Source organism: Citrus sinensis, chromosome 2 (assembly GCF_022201045.2).
Source record: "Citrus sinensis cultivar Valencia sweet orange chromosome 2, DVS_A1.0, whole genome shotgun sequence".
NCBI classification, from domain to species: domain Eukaryota; kingdom Viridiplantae; phylum Streptophyta; class Magnoliopsida; order Sapindales; family Rutaceae; genus Citrus; species Citrus sinensis.
The window spans coordinates 791,351-813,910 of NC_068557.1; the positions used below are offsets into that span (position 1 = coordinate 791,351).

Consider the following 22,560-nt stretch of genomic DNA (forward strand, 5'->3'; position numbering starts at 1 on the left):
TGAATATTAATTAATATCATGCTATTTTCATAAATGCTTGTATAAACACATGTTTTTGTTAGATTTAGTTGTCTTACTAACGGGTATTGGGTAGGCTTACTATTCACTATGTCCCCTCTTAATTTATTTACACCCTTCTATTTAATTTTTATGCTTCAATAAGTTTCCTCATTGCACGAGGCTTGCTTATAAAAGAAAAAGAAAAAGAAAAAGAAGACTCATATGAAGAATAAAAAATTTTAAAACTCAAAGTGAGGCATGCGCCCCATCTCATCCTACAATGACTTTAGTTCGCCCAGGTATCATATTATAAAAATAGGCAGACGGGTGCTGTTGTAATGCACACAACTAGCTACCTAATACTGTTGGTCAAACACTAAGAGAAAAAATTAAATACTATTATTAGTAATATTTCAACTTGCGGAATGCGGACAATACTAACTGATTAATTTTACCATAATAAATAACAATCAAATGCCACAATCTTCTTTTTAATATTTTATCATCAAATCTTATATGTATTGATTATTGATTTATGGTTCATTAGTGGGTCCCCGAAAGCAGATTCAATTGTTGACACCCAATTCTTTTCTTTTAGCACTATTGGACTAAGTTCTGAGTTTGAACAACTAAGAAAAGGAAAAATAAAATAAAATTAAGAGTGATAGTATCAGCTACACTTGCAAATCCAACTAACAGCTAGCCTGTTCAGATTCTTTCAATAAATAAATAAAAGACCAGTCGTAATTGAACAACTATGAAGAATAAAAAATTATCGAAACCCAAAAAGAGGCATGTGCCCGATCTCATCCAGCAAAGGCTTTAATCCGCCCATGCATCATAATATATAAATAGGATTAGGTCTGTTGTTGTTGTATGCACAAGACTCCCCCCAGCTACTTGCTAAGGAAACAAGGAATGGCTTTACTTGTTCTTGTGATCCTTTTTTGTCTTCCCATCTTTCTATTGTTTTTTCTCCAAAAACACAGAAAAAACACAAGCGCTAAACTTCCACCTGGCCCTCCTGGTCTCCCCCTAATCGGTAACCTACACCAGCTCGATGCCACAAACCTTGCATTTTGTTTTTGGAAACTTTCTAAACAATATGGTCCCATCTTTTCTCTGCGTCTTGGTTTTAGACCAACCATAGTAATTTCTTCAGCAAAATTGGCTAAAGAGGCCTTCAAAACTCACGATCTTCAATTTTCTAGCAGGCCAGTTTTGAGTGGCACGCAAAAGTTATCTTACAATTTCTTGGGTCTCACTCTGACTCCACATTATGAGAGCTGGAGAGAGATGAAGAAAAAATTTGTCACCCATATGCTTAGCGCTAATAGAACTGAGCAATTTCGTCAAGTTCAAACAGATGAGATTTTCCGTATGATTGAAAAAATATCAAAATTAAGCGCAGCACCTGCTGCTGCTGATAATGATTATGTCTCATCGGAAGCACCTATCAACCTGAGCGAGATGGCGATGACTCTTATACGTAATATTATTTTTCGAGTTGGTTTTGGCAAGAGGTTCGAAGATGAAGGCACGGCAACTGTAAGTAGACTCCATTCTGTTTTTGCGGAGACTCAGGCCATGGTGGGGAGAGTCTTTTTCAGAGATTGTTTGCCTTTCGTGGGATGTTGGCTCGATAGTCTCACAGGATGGAATCGTCGCCTCAGAAATAATTTCAGTGATTGTGATAAAGTTTATCAGCAACTCATCGAGGACCATTTGGATCCAAAGCGACCAAAAGTTGCTGAGCAAGAGGACTTAATTGATGTTTTACTTGGTGAGATGAAAACTGCTGACGATCATCAAACGTTTGATAGTATCAAATCGACGATCATGGTACTATGTTTTTTTAACTCAAAATTAATTTAAATTCTTAGCTGTCCCCAGCACTTAGCCAGAGTTTTCAAGGAACTTTAATTAGCTGACAATCTGTATACGAATCATGAAGTAGGGGTCTAACAAATTAATTTGGGTTCTTCGCTCCTCTTATCTTTTTTTTTTTTAAATTAAACTCTCAGCGTTTTTTCTTTTTCTAATTAGATAAAAAAATTAATCTTTCCTGATGTATATGTTTAATTATTTATTTTTGTTTTTATTTATTTATTTTTTTGCAAGCAGGAAAATATAGCTGCCACTGACACAATTAAAGTTACACTCGAATGGGCTATGACCAACCTAATGAAGAATGCTGAAGCAATGAAGAAGGTTCAAAAAGAAGTAAGATATGTGGTAAAAGATAAAGGCTTTGTAGATGAAGACGATCTTACAAGATTAGAGTATCTTAAGGCTGTAGTCAAAGAGACAATGAGATTTCAACCAGCGGCTCAATTCCTCCCAAGAGAAACCACAGAAAGGTGCGTTATCGATGGTTATCACATACCAGCTAAGACAACGGTTTTCGTTAATGTGCTGGCAATAGGAAGGGACGGCCAAGTTTGGGATAAACCAGACGAATTTATTCCTGAGAGATTTGTGGGCTCTAATATTGATATGGGAGGTCAAAACTTTGAATTTATCCCATTTGGTGCCGGTAGAAGAATTTGTGCAGGATTACCCATAGCAATGCCGATTGTGGAGCTTGCACTTGCCAATCTTCTTTACAAATTTGATTGGACAATGCCGCGTGGAATGGAGATTGATGACTTGGATTATGATGTTAGGCCCGGATTTACCCAGCACAAGAAGAATCCTCTCTTGCTTGCAGCTACCAAGTTTATATGAAGACTTGGATTGTTCGCGTTTATATGTATTTCTTGTTTGAGGATCATAATAATAACTGCAAGGGTGATTTTCTGCTTTCATTTAAAAGTGAGTAATGTTAGGGATCTCAGCTTTTTAGTCCTAACGTGAGTCTTAATTTACATGTTATTTATTTATTTATTAGATAATAAAATAAATAATGAATAATTACATTCATCGTCTAATAAATGAATGATTCATAATATTAAGATTCAAGTTATGAATCAAATATTGAGATTTCAAACATTATTGATTAAGAGTATGGTTCATTATGTTTCTCTAAAATGTTGTCTCATTTTGTTGTTCCTTTTTATATTTAAATAAAATTCTATCCCAAACGGAATCATTCACGTTAAAAACTAATAATAATAATACTAACAAGAAAGATTTTTCCTTGGAATTTCTTTAATGTCCAATAAAATTTAAAAAAAATTGTATAAGTTTTCATAAAATAATCAATTTTGATATTGCTAAGCTCTTTTCCATGTCCTGAACATCAGTTGATGCCATTGGATCTTGGATTTCTTAACAGCTAATTAAAATATTTTATGAAAGAGAAACAAATTGAATAATTTATTTTTGTGTAAATTAAAGATAAAACAATAAAGTGGAAGGCAAAAGTTTTCGTAGTTGGAGGTTGCTTGATCATTAATGTGGTTCTAAATTTTTATTGTTTTCTATGATATTTTAAATATTTACCAAAAAAAAAGGGTGATTTGCTTGAGCCTACATAGGAATTAGGTAGCTCCGCCTTTGGGCCTAAGGGCCTTCTCATACTATAACGGGAACGTCATCCGCCCACATATCATACAACTCATGGATTTAGGTTCAATACTGGGCTAATCAGTGTTTAATTCTTCATAATTTTCCACCATAATTTTCTAACATGCGTGAATATATAGTAGTATATAGTTAAAATCTAATTAGTTTTATATTCTTAAGCAATAATCACCAATTGTATTTAAAAAAAAGTCAATAAAAAGGTCGGATCAACACATTATAAATAGGTAGGCAGAGGTGTGTTGTTAATTTGTATTGCACATAACTAACTAGCTAATTGCTCCAAATGAAAAAAAATGGCTTTAACCATTCTTGTCGTCCTTTTTTTCTCTTCTGATTCTATTACTTATTCCCCCAAAAGAGTCTTGTTATTTGTTATAAAAACCGAAAAACTAACAACTTTTAAATTTTCACACATTAGTCCTGCACCTAAAAATTTTCAATTGCATTACTGCTTCTAGATGCCACAATTTGTTTAGAATTCATTTTTTTTTTTGAAAGGGAAATAAACTTTCAATAATTGAAAGAAGCAAACAAGGACATAAGTTCTTAAGGGTATGAACCCATCCAAACAACATTTTCACATTTCTCTATTGCTAACTTAGCTAGAAAGTGAGCAATTGCATTATAAGATCTAGGTATGTATTGAACTTTAATCTGAGTAAAATTCTTCATTAAGCTTTGAATTGCTGCCACTACCCAGAAAATCTCTTTCATGTTGTTCTGTCTGTTGTTCACAAAACCTACTACCTCTTGAGAATTTGTCTCTACAATTAAGGAGGGTAGCTTTGCATTCCCAGCAACCTGTAGACTGAATTCCATAGCTTCTGCCTCTACATAGGCCACATCTCCACAAAATTTTGAACAATTAATTGCTGCAACCACTACAATTCCCTTGGCATTGCTAAAAACTAGTCCCAAGTCTGATATTTGCTTGTCTCGGTTTGTGGCTGCATCCACATTTAGCTTAAAATAACCAGCTAGAGGAGGGGACCAATTTTGTTGTGCCTTACATGTCTGCTGATCCATGTGAATTAGTGCTGGCACATGGGTTTGTTTATAGGCCTTTAGGATAGCTTTAGCTTTTGCCAGCACGATCTGGGGTTCTTCCTTCTTCAGCTTAAAAATAAACTGGTTCCTTGCACTCCAAATCCCCCAACGATTTGTTTAGAATTCAAGCACCTATAAATTCAAGCACTTATTCTCTTTATACACACAAACAACAACAAATTGAAAGAAAAGTTTTTTGGATTGTGTGATTGAATTTGAGGCACAATAGCTTTAATAGGAAATAAAGACAATTGCCTGCTTTGTAAAACTCTTAATTTGAAAACCTGTTTATAACACGATTAATTATTCAATTAATTATACTAATTTACTTATATTTTAATTGATAGATATGTGCTGAATTGCCATCTCTATTGTTGTGCACGTGCGATGTTAGCAAGAGAGAATAAATAGAAAATAGTTATTTTTTAGTTTATTTTTACTAAGGAAATATTTAAATTATTTCAAATAAAGTAATTGTTCAGAATTTAACCTTCTCTCAGTTAAGTTAATGAAAGATCTCAACCATATGGGTGTGTGCTGATGACTATTTGAACTGTTGGGGTGGAGTAACAAACATCAATTTATTTAAGTGTGTAATTAAATTTATTCTTTTTATTTAAGGATAAAAACTCAACCAAAAATACAAACTCATTGTTCAAACAAATAAAAATTATTTTACAAATTCATAAACTAACACTTTATTACATAATTAAATAATTGATAGCATGTTAAATAAATCTTATGTTACAAAAGAAAATTAACTACATAGAATATCAAATTAAATTTATTTCTGTATTTTGTACATTACATTTACTTGAGATAGTAAAATCTCTTGTGTTGGAATAAAAAAAGTTATGGGGTTTGAACCTTGGTCACATGGTTGAGAGGAAATTGGTTGCTGTTATGTTAAAATTAAAAAAAAAATCATATTTATATTTATCATTAATTATGGTTCATAAATAATATACGTAGTTTAACTATATAATAAATTAGTTAATTTTTTAATGAATAATTAATTTATTAATTGAAATATATATTAATAAATGTAAGAATAAGTTATTTAATTGGAAATCTAGTTCAATAGTGTAAAAAAAATTCGAATATTATGGACTTATATGTCATAATTTTAAAAATTTTGATTTTTCTTATTTTGTATGAACAAGAAGGGCTTTTAATGTTAATAACCTAAAATCACATCTAAGCCATTATACAACTTTTGGGTTACACGCAACGGTGAATTTGAAAAAGACAAAAAGTGGGGCACCAAACCTCAAGGGTAACGTAGTTGGACCATTTCAAGAATGATAATCGAAAGAATGTGAGCATTTTGTTGCCTCATTTCGATTAAAATTTTTTTGAGAAAGATGAAACTTTTGAACTTTCTCTTAAAAAAAAAAGAAAAAAAATCTAAGATATAAGTTGAAATTGGAAAACTCTACTATACAGTATACACGGTCGCCCAATTACATGATGCGCTTTTCAAGGCCTGGTCTCCGAAAAATAAAGTTTGGCTTGGGCTTTTCAAGGCCTGGGCTTCCCCGAAAACAGTGTTTGGGCCCAACCCATTTTCCTCCCCAAAATGCGACCGTGAAATTTTGAAATATGACCAAGCTTATTTCAGCCTGCCCAGTCATCAAGCTTACGATGCTCCACACTCTATTAATTAATCATTTTCCAAATGATCATTTTTAAACAACCTCAAATCCCTCTGTCAGTAAACAATTCTACTATCTTTCTCTAATTTTTTTTTTCAATATTTTATGCCTATAGTCGTACTTGTGATTTTATTTTTTTTCAAATAATTTGTTTTATTAATCAATTTGCAAACCTTATTGTCACTTACAATACAGCAAATTGTATTCAATCCACCAATTGGGAAAAATTTTAAATCTTATCCTATCAACCAATCCACCAGATTGAAAAAAAAAATATGAATTGGAATTTCCAGAACTGGGTGCACTGGTTTGGACTATGAGCACCTATAGCTGGATATTTTGTAAAGCACAATTATGAGAAATGAAGCAAATTATTTTTAATAAATCTCAATAAGAGGCGGGTTTATTATTACTATAAGAAATGAAATTATAAAAGTCATGGAGGAACAAAATGAACAATGCCTAGAAATTATTGGAACGTGGGAAGAGATAGAACTGTTGATCAGACAGAATAAGGACAGGATTCTGTCATTTAATTTAAAAAAAAGGAAAAGAAAATGCATGCGAACCATAAAATGACCAGCACTCGTAAATCGTAATGCTTAGATCGTTTTGTAGAATTCAATAACCCAATAGAAGTAAACACGACATATAACTTTCATATCTGCAAATCCAACTCCTGTTGCCAAGGCCTTGAACTCCGCCAATGTCCTCTCCTTTGCTCCGGGAAATAGATTGGAGAGGTGTACGTCAAGACTTGCTATATTCTTGCTTACAATATCAGTCTCGGGGAATTCTGGCACTATTGATTCCACCAAAATGACCTTTCCGGATTCCGGTATTGCTTCGTAGCAGTTCTTCAGTATCTTCGAACAGTCTTCATCGCTCCAGTCATGTAGTATCCACTGAGAGATTAATTTATATGAAAATTTCGTGAAATTTCAAAATTTTCGGAATTGACATACGTAATCAATATTTTATTTTCTATTTCAATAATTAAATATTAAGTAGAGAATTAACCTTCATGAAAATAGCTTGTCCTTTAGGAACTTCAACAAACATATCACCTCCAACATGCTCCACACCTTCACGAGAATTAAAACACAAGGGAAAAATGAAATTATCGTTGTTTTTAAAATGATAATTAATTGAAAAAAATTTTACGTAAGAGAAGGATCTACAAAATTAAATAAGCTGGCAACGAGTGACGTATACGTGAATAATTATATACCTGGACAAGAGGGTGCATGTTTGAGGACATGAGGTAAATCAAAGTTAATCCCCCTTAATTGTGGATATTTAGAAACAACTGATTTAAGATTTGCACCTAAGCCACCGGCAACATCCACCAATTGGTTCAGCCCTTCAAATCCCTTGTAGATCTCAAGAATTTCCTTCATGACTATAGTTGTGTGATTGTGCATTGATTGATTGAAGAGGTTATTTATTCTTTCATCTTTGGCAGCAGCCGCGAATCCATCCATTCCATTATGTGCCTTCATAAATGGTACCGACCCTTCCAATAAAGCATCCTTCGCGCAGGACCTGTCGGAAGATATCATGCACACATATGAGTATTAATTAATTGAGTGCATATATTATATTATAACGTCTACAGATACAATTAATGTGAGTACAAGGAAATTAGAATACAAATTACCAAGAATCCATACTAATTTTGTCCTGAATTATGAGCAGAGTGGGAGCAAGAGAAACTCCATCTTTATTTGGAACAAAATATTTGGAAACTGGTGTCAAGCCATATAATCTCTGAACACTTCCGTCTTTGTTCGAGACAAGATTACATGTGAGAAAAGAGTAACTGGCTAGGAGGCGTAGCATTCTGTCCAGTATTATTGGGGTTTTTTTGTTATTTGTGGGCAGCTGAGAGGCAATCTCTGAAGACGAGAGTTGAGTTGGGCTAACTTTCGCCATTATCTCCAACAAACCAAGCTCAGTGGCAGATTTCATGGTCATCGGAAGTACTGCGCCGGAAGCGAGTTCCATGGCCAACAAGAAGTCTTGCCCAAAGGCTATTGGTTCAAGGAAAAGTGTTAGAGCATAATGAGCTTTGGAGCCAATTTTGTCGAGAATTATAGCAAAGGCTGCATGAGTGAAGAAATTTAGTGAGATTGTTGCATGCTCAAAATGGCGAAAACGATTTAACGGTATAATTAGATCTGAGTTATGTAAGGGTATTCGGAAGCCCCAATAAAGCTCAGAGGCTATAAAGATTGAGCTCACTGCCATTAAGGAGAAGAGCTCTATGTGCCTTATTATTTTTGAAGGAAACCATGGGGGAGATGTGAAGGAATTTGGGTGTAGAGAATGGAGCTTGATGTTATTAAAAAGACGCCATAAACCAAGTGAAGAGAAGGTGAAGCCTAGGGCTACATGCCCAAATAATTTAGTCATAATCTACTTTAAGTTTTCCCTAGACCAAAACTATATTGTTTAATGATTTAAGATGGGAAAATCCTACCGTATATTTATATTGAAATGAAATAATTACGATGGTGATTAAAAGAATCAAGTAAGATATTAAATCTTTTGCTTCTTGTTTTGCAATCTTGTGGCCTTTCCTCACTAGTTAATATTTAATGCTGCAATTATGCTTATGTGTTACAAATTGTATATCTTTTGTTATTATATGGATACCGTAATCAAAACTATAGAAGCAAAAGATTTCATTTTGCGAATACGCCAAATTAAGTACTGACACTTCTCTATTTTCAATTGAATTTTAAAGTATCCATTTATTGTCCACAAGTTACTCCTCAAGATAAAGTCAATGGCAAAATCATGAACATATATATATAAATTTTCAAGAAAACAACATACAAAAAGTTATATAACAGAAACAATCACAAAACTATAATATTTAATAGAGCGTAGATTAAGTAATCGGATCAATTAATTAATGGGTAATTCTTACTTTGGTCCTTGTTATATATGAGTGAGATATTGTTTAAGAAGTGTACTATTATTCTAAATCCGAGATATCATTTTGTGTCACCTATGCTTAGAACATGTTTAACATAAACCTAAAATAACACTTGTGCCTCTGAGTTTTATTATAACTATAGATTAGTTTTTTTTTTAAAAAAAGAATTATAACATACCAAAATTTGACCCTTTTTTTAATATGGTACAAATCATTTGACTCTTTTTGTTTTAATATGGTACGATTCAATTGATATATTTACTATCAGAATTCAATTGGGGGATCAATATCACTAAAACACATTCTAGTATTCAACCCTAAACTCAATCTACAAACTAGCGAGAGAGAAATCAATTCTCACCAAACTATAGATATATGATTGTTAAAGAGAATGAGAGTCCCAGACTAGAAATCAGGTTCCGAATAGGACCAGTTGGGCTAGGAGCCCACTAACTAACTACATATACATTTAAAAGACCATTTGCCACCACATATTCACTCATCACGTTTCACTGATAACACAATCTATGAGAAAATAGACATTGAATACCACACTCATACATACTAGGACAAAACTATGGTGCAACTGTGGTACCATACCACAGCTGCACCTAGCCATTAGATTTAGCTGCACACATGTACTGTAGGAAAAATATTTTCGACACCCGTCCTGTTTCAATTGGAAAAATCTAGCATTTATGTGGTCCACATCTGTCAATTATAGTGGGACTTAAAAGCGCTGCCAACCACAATTAATAGAGATTGAGAATTTCTCTACACATCATCTTCTTATTTTTTGGTTTATAACTTTTAATTTATACATATAATAACTCAATTCAGATCGGCACAATTATCATATGACTTTTGTTATCTTATATGATCATATAAGATATATGATTCTTTCACAATTCTTAAATTTTAAGTAATGATTGTGGAAATAACATAATTTTATTATCTTATATTTTTATAATTGTTGGATTTTCATCAAACAGCTATAAAAGAATCATATATCTTACATAATTATGTAAGATAATAATCTCTTTATCATGTACTTTGTGTTAAGATTAAATGATGAGTTGGATTATCGTTGCTTAGGTGGAGTGCTTAGTCAAGTGCTGAACTGGAATTCTGTTGTGTTAAGTTGTTGAATTCCCGCTAAGAGTTTGTTACGTTTTAGATTTGTTTCTAGCTCATGCTTTGCATGCTTTAGAAGATTCTAGGCTTCACTATAAATATCATTGTATCAATTCAGATTAATAAGATTTACAGAGCATCTTTTCAGTTTTCCAGAATTCCCTCTCGTTTATACTTTCCTTTATTTTCCTGCCAACCAAACAGATCTTATACATTTAACATGGTATCAGAGCTTATTTTCAGATCAATCTAATGGCCTTAACAAGTTCAAGTTCACAGCTAAATACTTCATTTACCTTCACCACTCCAATTAAGCTAGATCGCACTAATTACACGATCTGGAAGCAACAAGTGCTTTCGTCAATTCGTGGAAATGGATTGGAGAGCTATATTGATGGATCTAAAATCTGTCCTACTCAATATCTGTTTTCTGAGTCTAGAATAGCTAGTTCTTCGAATACTGAAGCTCAAGCACAAGAAAATCCAGAATATGGAGCATGGAAGCGTCAAGATCAACTACTGCTGAACTGGATCATGTCCTCCATAAGTGTCGATATACTAAGCCTTGTGGTAAACTCTCAAACCTCTTTTGAACTTTGGAAAAGTCTAGAAAAGCAATTTGGATCTGAATCCATGGCAAAAAAGGTTCATCTGAAAATGCTTCTTAATAATTTGAGAAAAGGCTCTCTGTCAATGACTGAGTATTTTACTAAACTCAAAACAGTTACTGATGGTCTTGCATTAGCTGGTAGTCCTGTTAGTGATATTGACTTCATAACTCATCTTATTACTGGATTAGATCATTCTTATTATCTGGTTGTTGTTTATGTCGAGGCCAATATATTGAACATGGATATGAGTGAAGCATATTCTATGTTGCTAACACATGAAGCTAGACTTGAGAATAATAAACTTAGTGAGAATAAGGAAATGAAAAGCAATTATGCAGCAAATATAGCTCAATCTTGAAATTTTCAGAAGAAAGGGGGTAGTTCTAATAACTCTCAAGGGAACTGGCATTCTAATAACTCTCAAGGGAACTGGAATCAAGGCAGGGGTAATAACTGGAATTTTAATGGTGGAAGGAGTGGTTTTACTGAAAATGGAAGAGGAAATAACCAAGGACAAGGCAGGGGTAATAACTGGAATGGTAACTTCAGGGGTAATTCTGGTGGTTTTAACAATGGATTTATTCTTTCATCTTTGGCAGAAGCCGCGAATCCATCCATTCCATTATGTGCCTTCATAAATGGTACCGACCCTTCCAATAAAGCATCCTTCGCGCAGGACCTGTCGGAAGATATCATGCACACATATGAGTATTAATTAATTGAGTGCATATATTATATTATAACGTCTACAGATACAATTAATGTGAGTACAAGGAAATTAGAATACAAATTACCAAGAATCCATACTAATTTTGTCCTGAATTATGAGCAGAGTGGGAGCAAGAGAAACTCCATCTTTATTTGGAACAAAATATTTGGAAACTGGTGTCAAGCCATATAATCTCTGAACACTTCCGTCTTTGTTCGAGACAAGATTACATGTGAGAAAAGAGTAACTGGCTAGCAGGCGTAGCATTCTGTCCAGTATTATTGGGGCTTTTTTGTTATTTGTGGGCAGCTGAGAGGCAATCTCTGAAGACGAGAGTTGAGTTGGGCTAACTTTCGCCATTATCTCCAACAAACCAAGCTCAGTGGCAGATTTCATGGTCATCGGAAGTACTGCGCCGGAAGCGAGTTCCATGGCCAACAAGAAGTCTTGCTCATCCCTTGCTGGTTTCAACACGACTTGGTGATCATCTTGGAGTGAACCCATCTTCTTAGGCTAATTAGGATATAATGGAGAAACTAACAAGGTGCTGTATGGATGCTGAAGAGTAGTGCTTAGTTTATGGAACGCTAAACCTTTATATAGTGTGTGTGTGTGGAAATTGCTAACATTAATTAATATTCTGTTATTAACATACGTCCAAGCATGTCTCAAAGGGTCAAGGTGGGAGGGCTATCTCAGCTAATAATGAAATTTTGATCGAGCAGCCCCAACCATAAACAGAAATCATCACGTGTTCAAATTGAGTAAGTTACATGTTTGAAAGGCATCGGTGCTAATAATGTTCCAATTAAATAGGTTATCGCTCCAGAGATGGGCCATTCCCAGCCATTGCCAACAAAAAAAAAAAAAAAAATTGAGTGGTGCTATTGGCACACCTGCATTATCCTCTTAAAACTCCCTTATTTTCTTTTACAAATTTACCCCTAACTGAAAACGCCCCACATACCCACAGCCAATGCAAAGTCACAAATAAAATTTAAGGACCACACACACAGCTGCAGATTTATTCTTTCCCTTTTTAAGAGTTTGATGAATACCATTTACCTGTGGTAAAACTAATTTACATTAATTAAAATAAATTCATTAATTTATATTGTACTATTCTTTATTCTTAATTATCTCAAAAAATATCAATGATATCTTGTTTCATGCGTAAAAAAAGAGTCAAATCCCGGAAAAATGTTATGAATAAAAATAGATAGAGATGAAAGCATCCCACGACTTGTTGTGAACCTTTAGATGTACTCAGGACATTCAAATTTTAATTTTTTTCTTATTTTGAATTTTAAGTCTATGAAAAGTTAGACAAAAGACAAACTACCATAAAAATAATCAATCCCAAAAAGATATTAACCGTTTTCTTTTATATAAGATGCACGATTAACATTATCAACAAGAGAAACATAGAAAGTTTTGTTTACGTACCTAAAGAAATTAAGAAAAGAGACATCATGAATAGGGTTTCTTTAGAGAAAAGAGCGAAGTAGGGATATTTCTGGAATAAAAAAGGGTGTCAATAAAAATTATCTGATGTTTCAAATTATTTAATAGGGTATATTTAGAAAATGAATTTTAAGAGGGTAACAAGAGGGTGCCAATAGTCTAACTCAAAAAACAAATTCAGTAGTTTTTTTTTTCAACAGGATCAATAAATGCAATTGGTTATTATTGATTTAACAGAATTTAGGGCCACATATTATCTTTCTTTGTAACCGCATCTTAATTTTACAGGATCAATAAATTAAACGTAGGTGATTATTGCTATAGCATTATAATGAGATTGCTCTCCCATTTTGATCCTTTCAGATATACATTATTGGTACACATACAAGAAACATGACTATTTTGATCCTTTGAGTTTTAAAACGTTTTTATTCTTCGTAATAGTTCATATCAGTCTTCTTTTTCTTTTTATTTTATAAGCAAACCTCGTGCTTATATGTGTTTATAAGTCATAAGCAAACCTCGTGCTTATAAGCAAACCTCGTGCTCATAAGCAATTATAAAATAAAAAGAAAACCTCGTGCTTATATGTGTTTATAAGTCATAAGCAAACCTCGTGCTTATACAATAAAAAGAAAAAGAAGACTGCTATGAATTATTATGAAGAATAAAAAAGTTTTAAAACTCAAAATAAGGCATGTGCCCCATCTCATCCACCAGTCGTAATTGAACATCCATGAAGAATAAAAAATTATCGAAACGCAAAAAGAGGGATGTGCCCGATCTCATCCAGCGAAAGGCTTTAATCCGCCCATGCATCATAATATATAAGTAGGAATAGGTCTGTTGTTGTTGTATGCACAAGACTCCCCAGCTACTTGCTAAGGAAACAAGGAATGGCTCTACTTGTTGTTGTGTTCCTTTTTTGTCTTCCCATCTTTCTATTGTTTCTTCTTCAAAAACACAGAAAAAACACAAGCGCTAAATTTCCACCTGGCCCTCCTGGTCTCCCCATAATCGGTAACCTCCACCAGTTCGATACCACAAACCTTGCATTTTATTTATGGAAACTTTCCAAACAATATGGTTCAATCTTTTCTCTGCGTCTTGGTCTTAGACCAGCCATAGTAATTTCTTCAGCAAAATTGGCTAAAGAGGCCTTCAAAACTCACGATCTTCAATTTGCTGGCAGGCCAGTTTTGCTTGGCCTGCAAACGCTATCTTACAATTACTTGGGCGTCACTTTTGCCCCACATTACAATGAATGGAGAGACATGAGGAAAAGATTTGTCACCTCTTTGCTTAACTCTAATAGAATTGAGCAATTTCGTCGAGTTCGAAAGGATGAGATTTTCCGTATGGTTGAAAAAATATCAAAGCTAGGCGATGCCGCTGATGAAGATGGTTCATCCAAAGTGCCAATCAACTTAAGCGAGATAGCGATGACTTGCGTACGTAATATTATTTTTAGAGTCACTTTTAGCAAGCGCTTTGAAGATGATGGCCCAGCAGCTGTAAATAGATTGGATTATCTTCTTGCGGAAACTCAGCTCCTGTCTGGGACCATTTTTTTCTCAGACTGCTCTTTTTCTTTCATCGGTAATTGCCTCGATAGAATCACAGGAATGCATCGCCGTCTCCAAAAGCATTTCAAAGATTGTGATCGATATTATCAACAACTCATCGATGACCATTTGGATCCAAAGCGACCACAAGCTGCTGGTCAGCAAGGGGACTTAATCGACGACTTACTTAATCTCACTAAAGCTGGTGATCTGACATTGGACGATGTCAAAGCAGCAATCATGGTACATGCATAATCTATTCCTTTTACCAAAAATTAATTTATTTCTCATCTAGTTGTTCCCCACTGACGTACTTGGCCGAGTGGTTCTCAAGTATACCTGGCCACCCCAGTTCGAATCATCAATTTTGGTTTGCCATTTCTCGTATAATGCACTTGCTTAATACATGTGCTTTAATTTGCATATATGCAGGAAATATTTATAGGTACCACGGACACGAGTAAAGTTACTATTGAAATGGCTATGACCCACCTAATGAAGAATCCTGAAGCAATGAAGAAGGCTCAAGAAGAAGTTAGAAGTGTGGTTAAAGATAAAGGGTTTGTAGATGAAGATGATATTCCAAGATTAGAGTATATCAATGCTGTAATCAAAGAGACAATGAGGATTCAACCAGCGGCTCAATTCATCCCAAAGGCAACTTCAGAAAGGTGCGTTATCGATGGTTATCACATACCAGCTGAGACAATGGTTTTAGTTAATGTGTGGGCAATAGGAAGGGACCCTCAAGTTTGGGATAAGCCAGACAAATTTATTCCTGAGAGATTTGTGGGGTCTAACATTGATATGGGAGGACAAAACTTTGAATTTATACCATTTGGTTCCGGCAGAAGAATTTGTCCAGGGATACCTATAGCATTGCCCAGTGTGGAGCTCGCACTTGCCAATCTTCTTTACAAATTTGATTGGAAAATGCCTCATGGAATGAAGATTGATGACTTGGATTTTGAGGCTACGCCTGGCCTTACCCAGCACAAGAAAAAGCCTCTCAAGCTCGTGGCAACCAAATCTATATGATGGTTTAGTCATTAGTGTTGTGATTCAAATAAGTTTGCATGCAAGCACTTTTCTTTACGGTTATTGTTTGTTCGAGGATCATAATATGTAACGGTGAGGGGTGCTACTCAGCTCTCTTTTAAAGCCAAAGCTCATAATGCTTTTCTAGATTGCTTTTGCTCTTTGTTAATTTCTTTTAGTGGTTTAATAAAATTTTAGCCCAATTGAAATCATTGTCATTTTCATTCAAAGATTCAACGAAAAAATAGGGTCAGGGAGAGGAACAAGCCAATAACCCACGAACGGCAGCCAAGACCTGTATCTGTCAGACGATAAAATCAGTCCCGTCATCAGGTTCGATTGGAACTAAGAAAGTGAAAGAGATTAGTGCTTTGGCCGGAGTTTGTGGTGCGGAGTTTGAAGATTGTGCATCGATCACTTGGCTGGTGTGCGAAGCAGTGTTAATAGTGTTAATTATTCGTCACCTCTTCCTGATTTCCAGGATTCAAATAAATAAGAATGTTCCATGATTTGGAATTCTCTACCAAGTTAATTAAATGAAGAAACTAATGCTAGATACTCAAAGCAATAAAACATCGGATTAATATAATAAACTCAGTATGTATCTAATTGATTCATTTCTCAATTAATGGTAATATATACAAGATATACTTTTATTTTTGTTCAAGATAAGCGAGTACAATATGCAGCTGGTGTAAGCAAACCTTGCATTTTGCCCGATCTCATCCAGCTGGTGTAAGCAAACCCAAAAGGAGGCATGTTCCCGATCTCATCCAGCGAAGGCTTCAATCCGCCTATGTTTCATTATATATAAATTGGCAAAGGTCTGTTGTTGTTGTACTGCACAAGAATACCTAGCTAATTGCCAAGAAAAAAAGGAATGGCTCTACTTGTTCTTGTGATCCTTTTTTGTCTTCCCATCTTTCTATTGTTTCTTCTCCAAAAACACAGAAAAAACACAAGGGCTAAACTTCCACCTGGCCCTCCTGGTCTCCCCCTAATCGGTAACCTACACCAGCTCGATGCCACAAACCTTGCATTTTGTTTTTGGAAACTTTCTAAACAATATGGTCCCATCTTTTCTCTGCGTCTTGGTTTTAGACCAACCATAGTAATTTCTTCAGCAAAATTGGCTAAAGAGGCCTTCAAAACTCACGATCTTCAATTTTCTAGCAGGCCAGCTTTGAGTGGCACGCAAAAGTTATCTTACAATTTCTTGGGTCTCACTTTGACACCACATTATAATAGCTGGAGAGAGATGAAGAAAAAATTTGTCACCCATATACTTAGCGCTAATAGAACTGAGCAATTTCGTCAAGTTCAAACAGAAGAGATTTTCCGTATGATTGAAAAATATCAAAATTAACCAAACGGTTGTGGCTCAGTTGGCGGCGCAGGCTGGGTAAGTGGGAAGAGCTCTCGGGTTCGATCCTCACTAAACACACCATTTGGGAGGGGTAAAGAGCCTTAACTGTGACTACACCCCGAATCCGAATTAGTCGGGGCCCAATACGGTCGCCGGAAATCGGATGGTTTAAACCAAAAAAAAAATATATATATCAAAATTAAGCGCCGCACCTGCTGCTGCTGCTGATGATTATGTCTCATCGGAAGCACCTATCAACCTGAGCGAGATAGCGATGACTCTTATACGTTATATTATTTTTCGAGTTGGTTTTGGCAAGAGGTTCGAAGATGAAGGCACGGCAGCTGTAAGTAGACTCCATTCTGTTTTTGCGGAGACTCAGGCCATGGTGGGGAGAGTCTTTTTCAGAGATTGTTTGCCTTTCGTGGGATGTTGGCTCGATAGTCTCACAGGATGGAATCGTCGCCTCAGAAATAATTTCAGTGATTGTGATAAAGTTTATCAGCAACTCATCGAGGACCATTTGGATCCAAAGCGACCAAAAGTTGCTGAGCAAGAGGACTTAATTGATGTTTTACTTACTGAGATGAAAATTGCTGACGATCATCAAACGTTTGATAGTATCAAATCGACGATCATGGTACTATGTTTTTTTCACTCAAAATTAATTTAAATTCTTAGCTGTCCCCAGCACTTAGCCAGAGTTTTCAAGGAACTTTAATTAGCTGACAATCTGTATACGAATCTTGGAGAAGTAGGGGTCTAACCAATTAATTTGGGTTTTTTGCTCCTCTCTCATTTAAAAAAAAAAACTCTCAGCTTTTTTTCTTTTCTAATTAGACAAAAAACATTAAATTTTCGTGATATATATGTTTGATTATTTATTTATTTATTTATTTTTTGCAAGCAGGAAAATATTGCTGCCATGGACACAATTAAAGTTACTCTCGAATGGGCTATGACCAACCTAATGAAGAATCCTGAAGCAATGAAGAAGGTTCAAAAAGAAGTAAGATATGTAGTAAAAGATAAAGGCTTTGTAGATGAAGATGATCTTCCAAGATTAGAGTATCTTAAGGCTGTAGTCAAAGAGACATTGAGATTTCAACCAGCGGCTCAATTCCTCCCAAGAGAAACCACAGAAAGGTGCGTTATCGATGGTTATCACATACCAGCTAAGACAACGGTTTTCGTTAATGTGCTGGCAATAGGAAGGGACGGCCAAGTTTGGGATAAACCAGACGAATTTATTCCTGAGAGATTTGTGGGCTCTAATATTGATATGGGAGGTCAAAACTTTGAATTTATCCCATTTGGTGCCGGTAGAAGAATTTGTACAGGATTACCTATAGCAATGCCGATTGTGGAGCTTGCACTTGCCAATCTTCTTTACAAATTGGATTGGACAATGCCGCATGGAATGGAGATTGATGACTTGGATTATGATGCTAATCCCGGATTTACCCAGCACAAGAAGAATCCTCTCAGGCTTGCAGCTACCAAATTTATATGAAAACTTGGATTGTTAACGTTTATATATATTTCTTGTTTGAGGATCATAATAACTGTGAGTAATGTTAGGGATCTCAATATTAAGTGTCTTGTTTTGTAGTTCTTTTTTTTATTTAAATAAAATTCTAACCCAAACGGAATCATTCACTTTAAAAACTAATAATAATAATAATAACAACAACAAAGATTAGTCCTTGGAAATTTCTTTAATGTCCAATAAATTTTAAAAAATATTTTGTAAGTTTTAATAAAATAATCAATTTTGATATTGCTAAGCTATTTTCCGTGTCCTCAACATCAGTTGATGCCATTGGACCTTCGATTACCTAACAGCTAATTAAAACATTTTATGAGAGAGAAACAAATTGAATAATTTATTTTTGTGTAAATTAAAAATAAAACAATAAAAGTGGAAGGTAAAAGTTTTCGTAGTTGAAGGTTGCTTGACCATTAATGTGGTTTTAATTTTTTATTGTTTTACATGATATTTTAAATCTTTACCAAAAAATGGTGATTTGCTTAAGCCTACCTAGGCATTAGGTAGCTTCGCCTTTAGGTCTAAGGGCATTCTCATACTACAAGAGGAGCACCATCTGCTCACATATCATACGACACATGGAATTAGATTCAATGTTGGGCTGATCAGTGCTTAATTCTTCATAATTTTCTACAACAATTTTCTAACACACATGAATATATAGTAATATATAATTAAAATCTAATTAGTTTTATATTCTTATCTAATAATTACCAATTGTTTTTTAAAAAAAAATGTTAACAAAAAGGTCGGATGGGCACGTTAAAAATAGGTAGGCAGATGTGTGTTGTTAATTTGTATTGCACAAGACTAACTAGCTAATTGCTCCAAAAAAAAAAAAAATGGCTTCAATCGTTCTTGTCATCCTTTTTTCTCTTCTTAATTTGTTGCTTTTTCGCCAAAAACGTAGAAAAATTAATGCTTATTTGCCTTTACCAGTGCCACGTTTGCTGCTACTAGTTTATTCTCATATCTTTTCTGAGCGTTCGAACAATCTTTCTTCCAATAGCCCATTTCATGACAAAAGACATACTAATCTCGATTTATCTTTCTGCTTCTCGATTTGGACCTAGAATTCTTTCCACCACACTTTTTCTTTTTCTCTATCGTCCTTTTTTTGGCTAACAAAGCTCTAAACGATACTCTTTAGGAATGTTTATCATTATTCTGAATTTCTAAATTGGTCAATGCTGTGCAAACATCTTTAAAGATGATCTCGCTTTTACAATATAATAAGATAGTCACAAAATGGCTATATTCTTTTGGAAGTGTGTGTAGTAGGATTATAGCCTTGACTTTATCCTTAATATCTTCATCAAGGTTCTTCAAATCTGAGTAATTTTTCAATTCTTGAGACATGGTTGTGCATTGACACCTCAGGCTCCATTAAAAAAACCATATACCTAGCTCATTGCATGAATGTGATTTTTCAGGACTTTTTAGTAGGTACTTTTCCTCCAATGTATGCCACAAAGTTATCGCACACTTCTCATCTTTCACTAGATATTTCACCTCATTGGTCAAGGAAGATGTGATCTGACCATAGGTTTTGTCGTTCATGCTATTCTAAGCTTCTTCGTTATATAAGTGTCTTTTATTTTTCCAAACAACATCGAGATTGATTTGAATAAGGGCATCCATAACTTCGAGCCTTCACATATCGAAGTTGATTTTCTCATCAAACTTTTCAACATCAATCTTTTGTCCTCCTATAACAGGTGCTGAATGGTGAAGTGACAACTCTTGCCCCCCACCTGAAGCGTCTCTTGAAATCATTTTGGGTAGATCTCTCCCCATTTCTAGAAGTTTCGTCTTCTACTATTTTCTCAACAAACTATTCCTACTTGAAAGAATAGCCTTTATGATGTTAATTTTGTGTGAATAAATGTATTAGGAAAGTTCTTATGAGAATGGAAGGGATCCAACAGTCCCACTTAAAATCTAAACTCTTTAGACATATTACCTTGTTTACTAAACTTTCCTAGACATGAATAAATACACACTTCTTAAAATAGACTATCTCACAAGTATGAATGATCATCTTCACTGTTTTTGCGAGTAGTACCATATACGCGAACAATATGCTATCCCATATACGTGATTCGTATATCCCAAGTACGAACCTTCGACATGTCATAATCTTAGATATGAACCTTTGGCTATGATACCACTTGTTGTGCAATGTGCACAGAGTGATGAATCAAGCGCACCAAATAATTATAGAAAAATAAAGGATACAAGAATTTAACTTGATTCGGCTATTATGCCTATGTCCACGAGAGTAAGAGAAAAATAATTATTTTATTAACAATTATTAGAGTACAATTTTGAGTAACGAACCTCACTTTCCAAAAACTAAATACATCTAATATTCTCACACACACTTGAAAGAAAAAAATATAAAAACTCTTAATTGCTCATACACTCTGATTGTTCACTCACTAAACAACTCTTCACTTGAATTGTTTTCTTAATTTTAGGATGCTTCACAATTGATTGCTTCTTTTTTATAAGAGGTCCTCGCCATTTAAGTATTCAATAATTCCTTCACGGCCTCTCTACTCTATAATTGTTTGTCGGCCAATTTCTAAGCTCATGCATGCACATGTTTTGCCCATGCTCAATAACCCACTTTCTTTTGGCATGCTATTGTCAGCCACCACAAGTTTTACCATGCATTGTCTCTTGACTTTTCAACAGACTTTGGTACGTAATATTATTTTCAGATTCGGTTTTAGTAAGAGGTTTGAAGATGATGGCTCAGCAGTTGTAAATAGATTGGATTATCTTTTTGCAGAAACTCACCTATTTTTTTAGGCCTTTTTGTTCTCAGATTGCTCTTTTTCTTTCATCAATAATTGGCTCGATAGACTCAAACGAATGCATCGTCATCTCCGAAAGCATTTCAAAGATTGTGATCAATATTATCAATAACTCATCAATGACCATTTGGATCCAAAGCGCCCAAAAATTGTTGGTCAGCAAGGGGACTTAATCGATGACCTACTTAGTCTCACTAAAGCTAGTGCTTTGACATTGGATGATGTCAAAGTAGTGATCATGGTATGTAAATAATCTATTCCTTTTACCGAAAATTAATTTTATTTCTCAACTAGTTGTTCCCCATTAACATGCTTGGCCAAGTGGTTTTCAAGTATACTTAGCCACCGCAGTTTGAATCATCAATTTTGGGTTGCCATCTCTCTTGTATAACACATACAGTTTTATTTGTATATATGTAGGAAATATTAATTAGTAACACGGACAAGAGTAAAGTTACTATTCCAACCAGAAGGTTATGCTGAAACAGGAAATGAGAACTTGGTTTATAGGTTGAACAAATCTCTATACGGTCTCAAACAGGCACCGAGATATTGGTATAAGAGATTTGATTCCTTCATCATGAGCCTTGAATATAATAAAATCAGTTCAAACTATTGTGCATACTACTAAAGGCTTGAGGACATTGATTTTATCATTTTGATATTGTATGTGTATGTAATGTTGGTAGCAGGCCTCAATAAAAATTAAGTCCAAGAATTAAATGCATAATTGGCTAGAGAGTTTAAAATGAAGGACTTGGGACCAACAAACAAGATTCTGGGTATGCAAATTCACCAGACAGAAATAATAAGAAGATTTAGTTTTCTTAGAAGAATTAGTTGAAGAAAATCTTGTGATACTTCAACATGCAAAATTGTAAGCAAATTTCTTATTAATTTCAAGTTATCCTTACATATGTGTCCTAGCAATGAAGTAAAGAGGAAAGAGATGTCTCGAGTACCTTATGCATCATCAATGGAAAGTTTGATATTCGATATGATATGCATTAGACCAGATATTGCACAAGCAGTGGGAACAATTAGTAGACATATGTCGAATCCTGGTAGAGAGCACTGGAAAACTGTGAAGAGGATCTTGAGATATATTAGAGGAACCTCATTTATTGC

At 34.6% G+C, this 22,560-nt stretch overlaps 4 protein-coding genes across 5 annotated transcripts; 3 read left to right on the forward strand and 1 right to left on the reverse strand.

Moving 5' to 3' along the window:
* Positions 1-886: 886 nt before the first annotated feature.
* Positions 887-2,807, forward strand: LOC107174433 (cytochrome P450 83B1-like). Its single transcript, XM_015525313.2, has 2 exons — positions 887-1,842; positions 2,125-2,807. Exons 1-2 carry the CDS (start codon positions 919-921, stop codon positions 2,725-2,727), a joined length of 1,527 nt encoding a protein of 508 aa, XP_015380799.2. The 5' UTR covers positions 887-918; the 3' UTR covers positions 2,728-2,807.
* Positions 2,808-6,592: 3,785 nt separating this feature from the next.
* On the reverse strand, positions 6,593-12,180 carry LOC127898632 (caffeic acid 3-O-methyltransferase-like). 2 transcript variants are annotated; one of them, XM_052433444.1, is made up of 4 exons: positions 11,714-12,180; positions 7,462-7,775; positions 7,251-7,315; positions 6,593-7,135 (listed from the first exon to the last, which is right to left on the reverse strand). In XM_052433444.1, exons 1-4 carry the CDS (start codon positions 12,130-12,132, stop codon positions 6,833-6,835), a joined length of 1,101 nt encoding a protein of 366 aa, XP_052289404.1. In that variant the 5' UTR covers positions 12,133-12,180; the 3' UTR covers positions 6,593-6,832. The 2 variants fall into 2 exon arrangements, with proteins under 2 accessions (XP_052289404.1, XP_052289402.1); XM_052433442.1 differs by lacking the exon at positions 11,714-12,180 and adding an exon at positions 7,891-8,571.
* A 1,789-nt stretch (positions 12,181-13,969) lies between these two features.
* On the forward strand, positions 13,970-15,882 carry LOC127899721 (cytochrome P450 83B1-like). The gene is made up of 2 exons (XM_052433436.1): positions 13,970-14,900; positions 15,090-15,882. The coding sequence occupies exons 1-2, from the start codon at positions 13,989-13,991 to the stop codon at positions 15,693-15,695; spliced, it is 1,518 nt and encodes a 505-aa protein (XP_052289396.1). The 5' UTR covers positions 13,970-13,988; the 3' UTR covers positions 15,696-15,882.
* Positions 15,883-16,575: 693 nt separating this feature from the next.
* On the forward strand, positions 16,576-18,574 carry LOC127899869 (cytochrome P450 83B1-like). The gene is made up of 3 exons (XM_052434009.1): positions 16,576-17,049; positions 17,381-17,701; positions 17,972-18,574. Exons 1-3 carry the CDS (start codon positions 16,576-16,578, stop codon positions 18,572-18,574), a joined length of 1,398 nt encoding a protein of 465 aa, XP_052289969.1.
* The last annotated feature ends 3,986 nt before the right edge of the window (positions 18,575-22,560 follow it).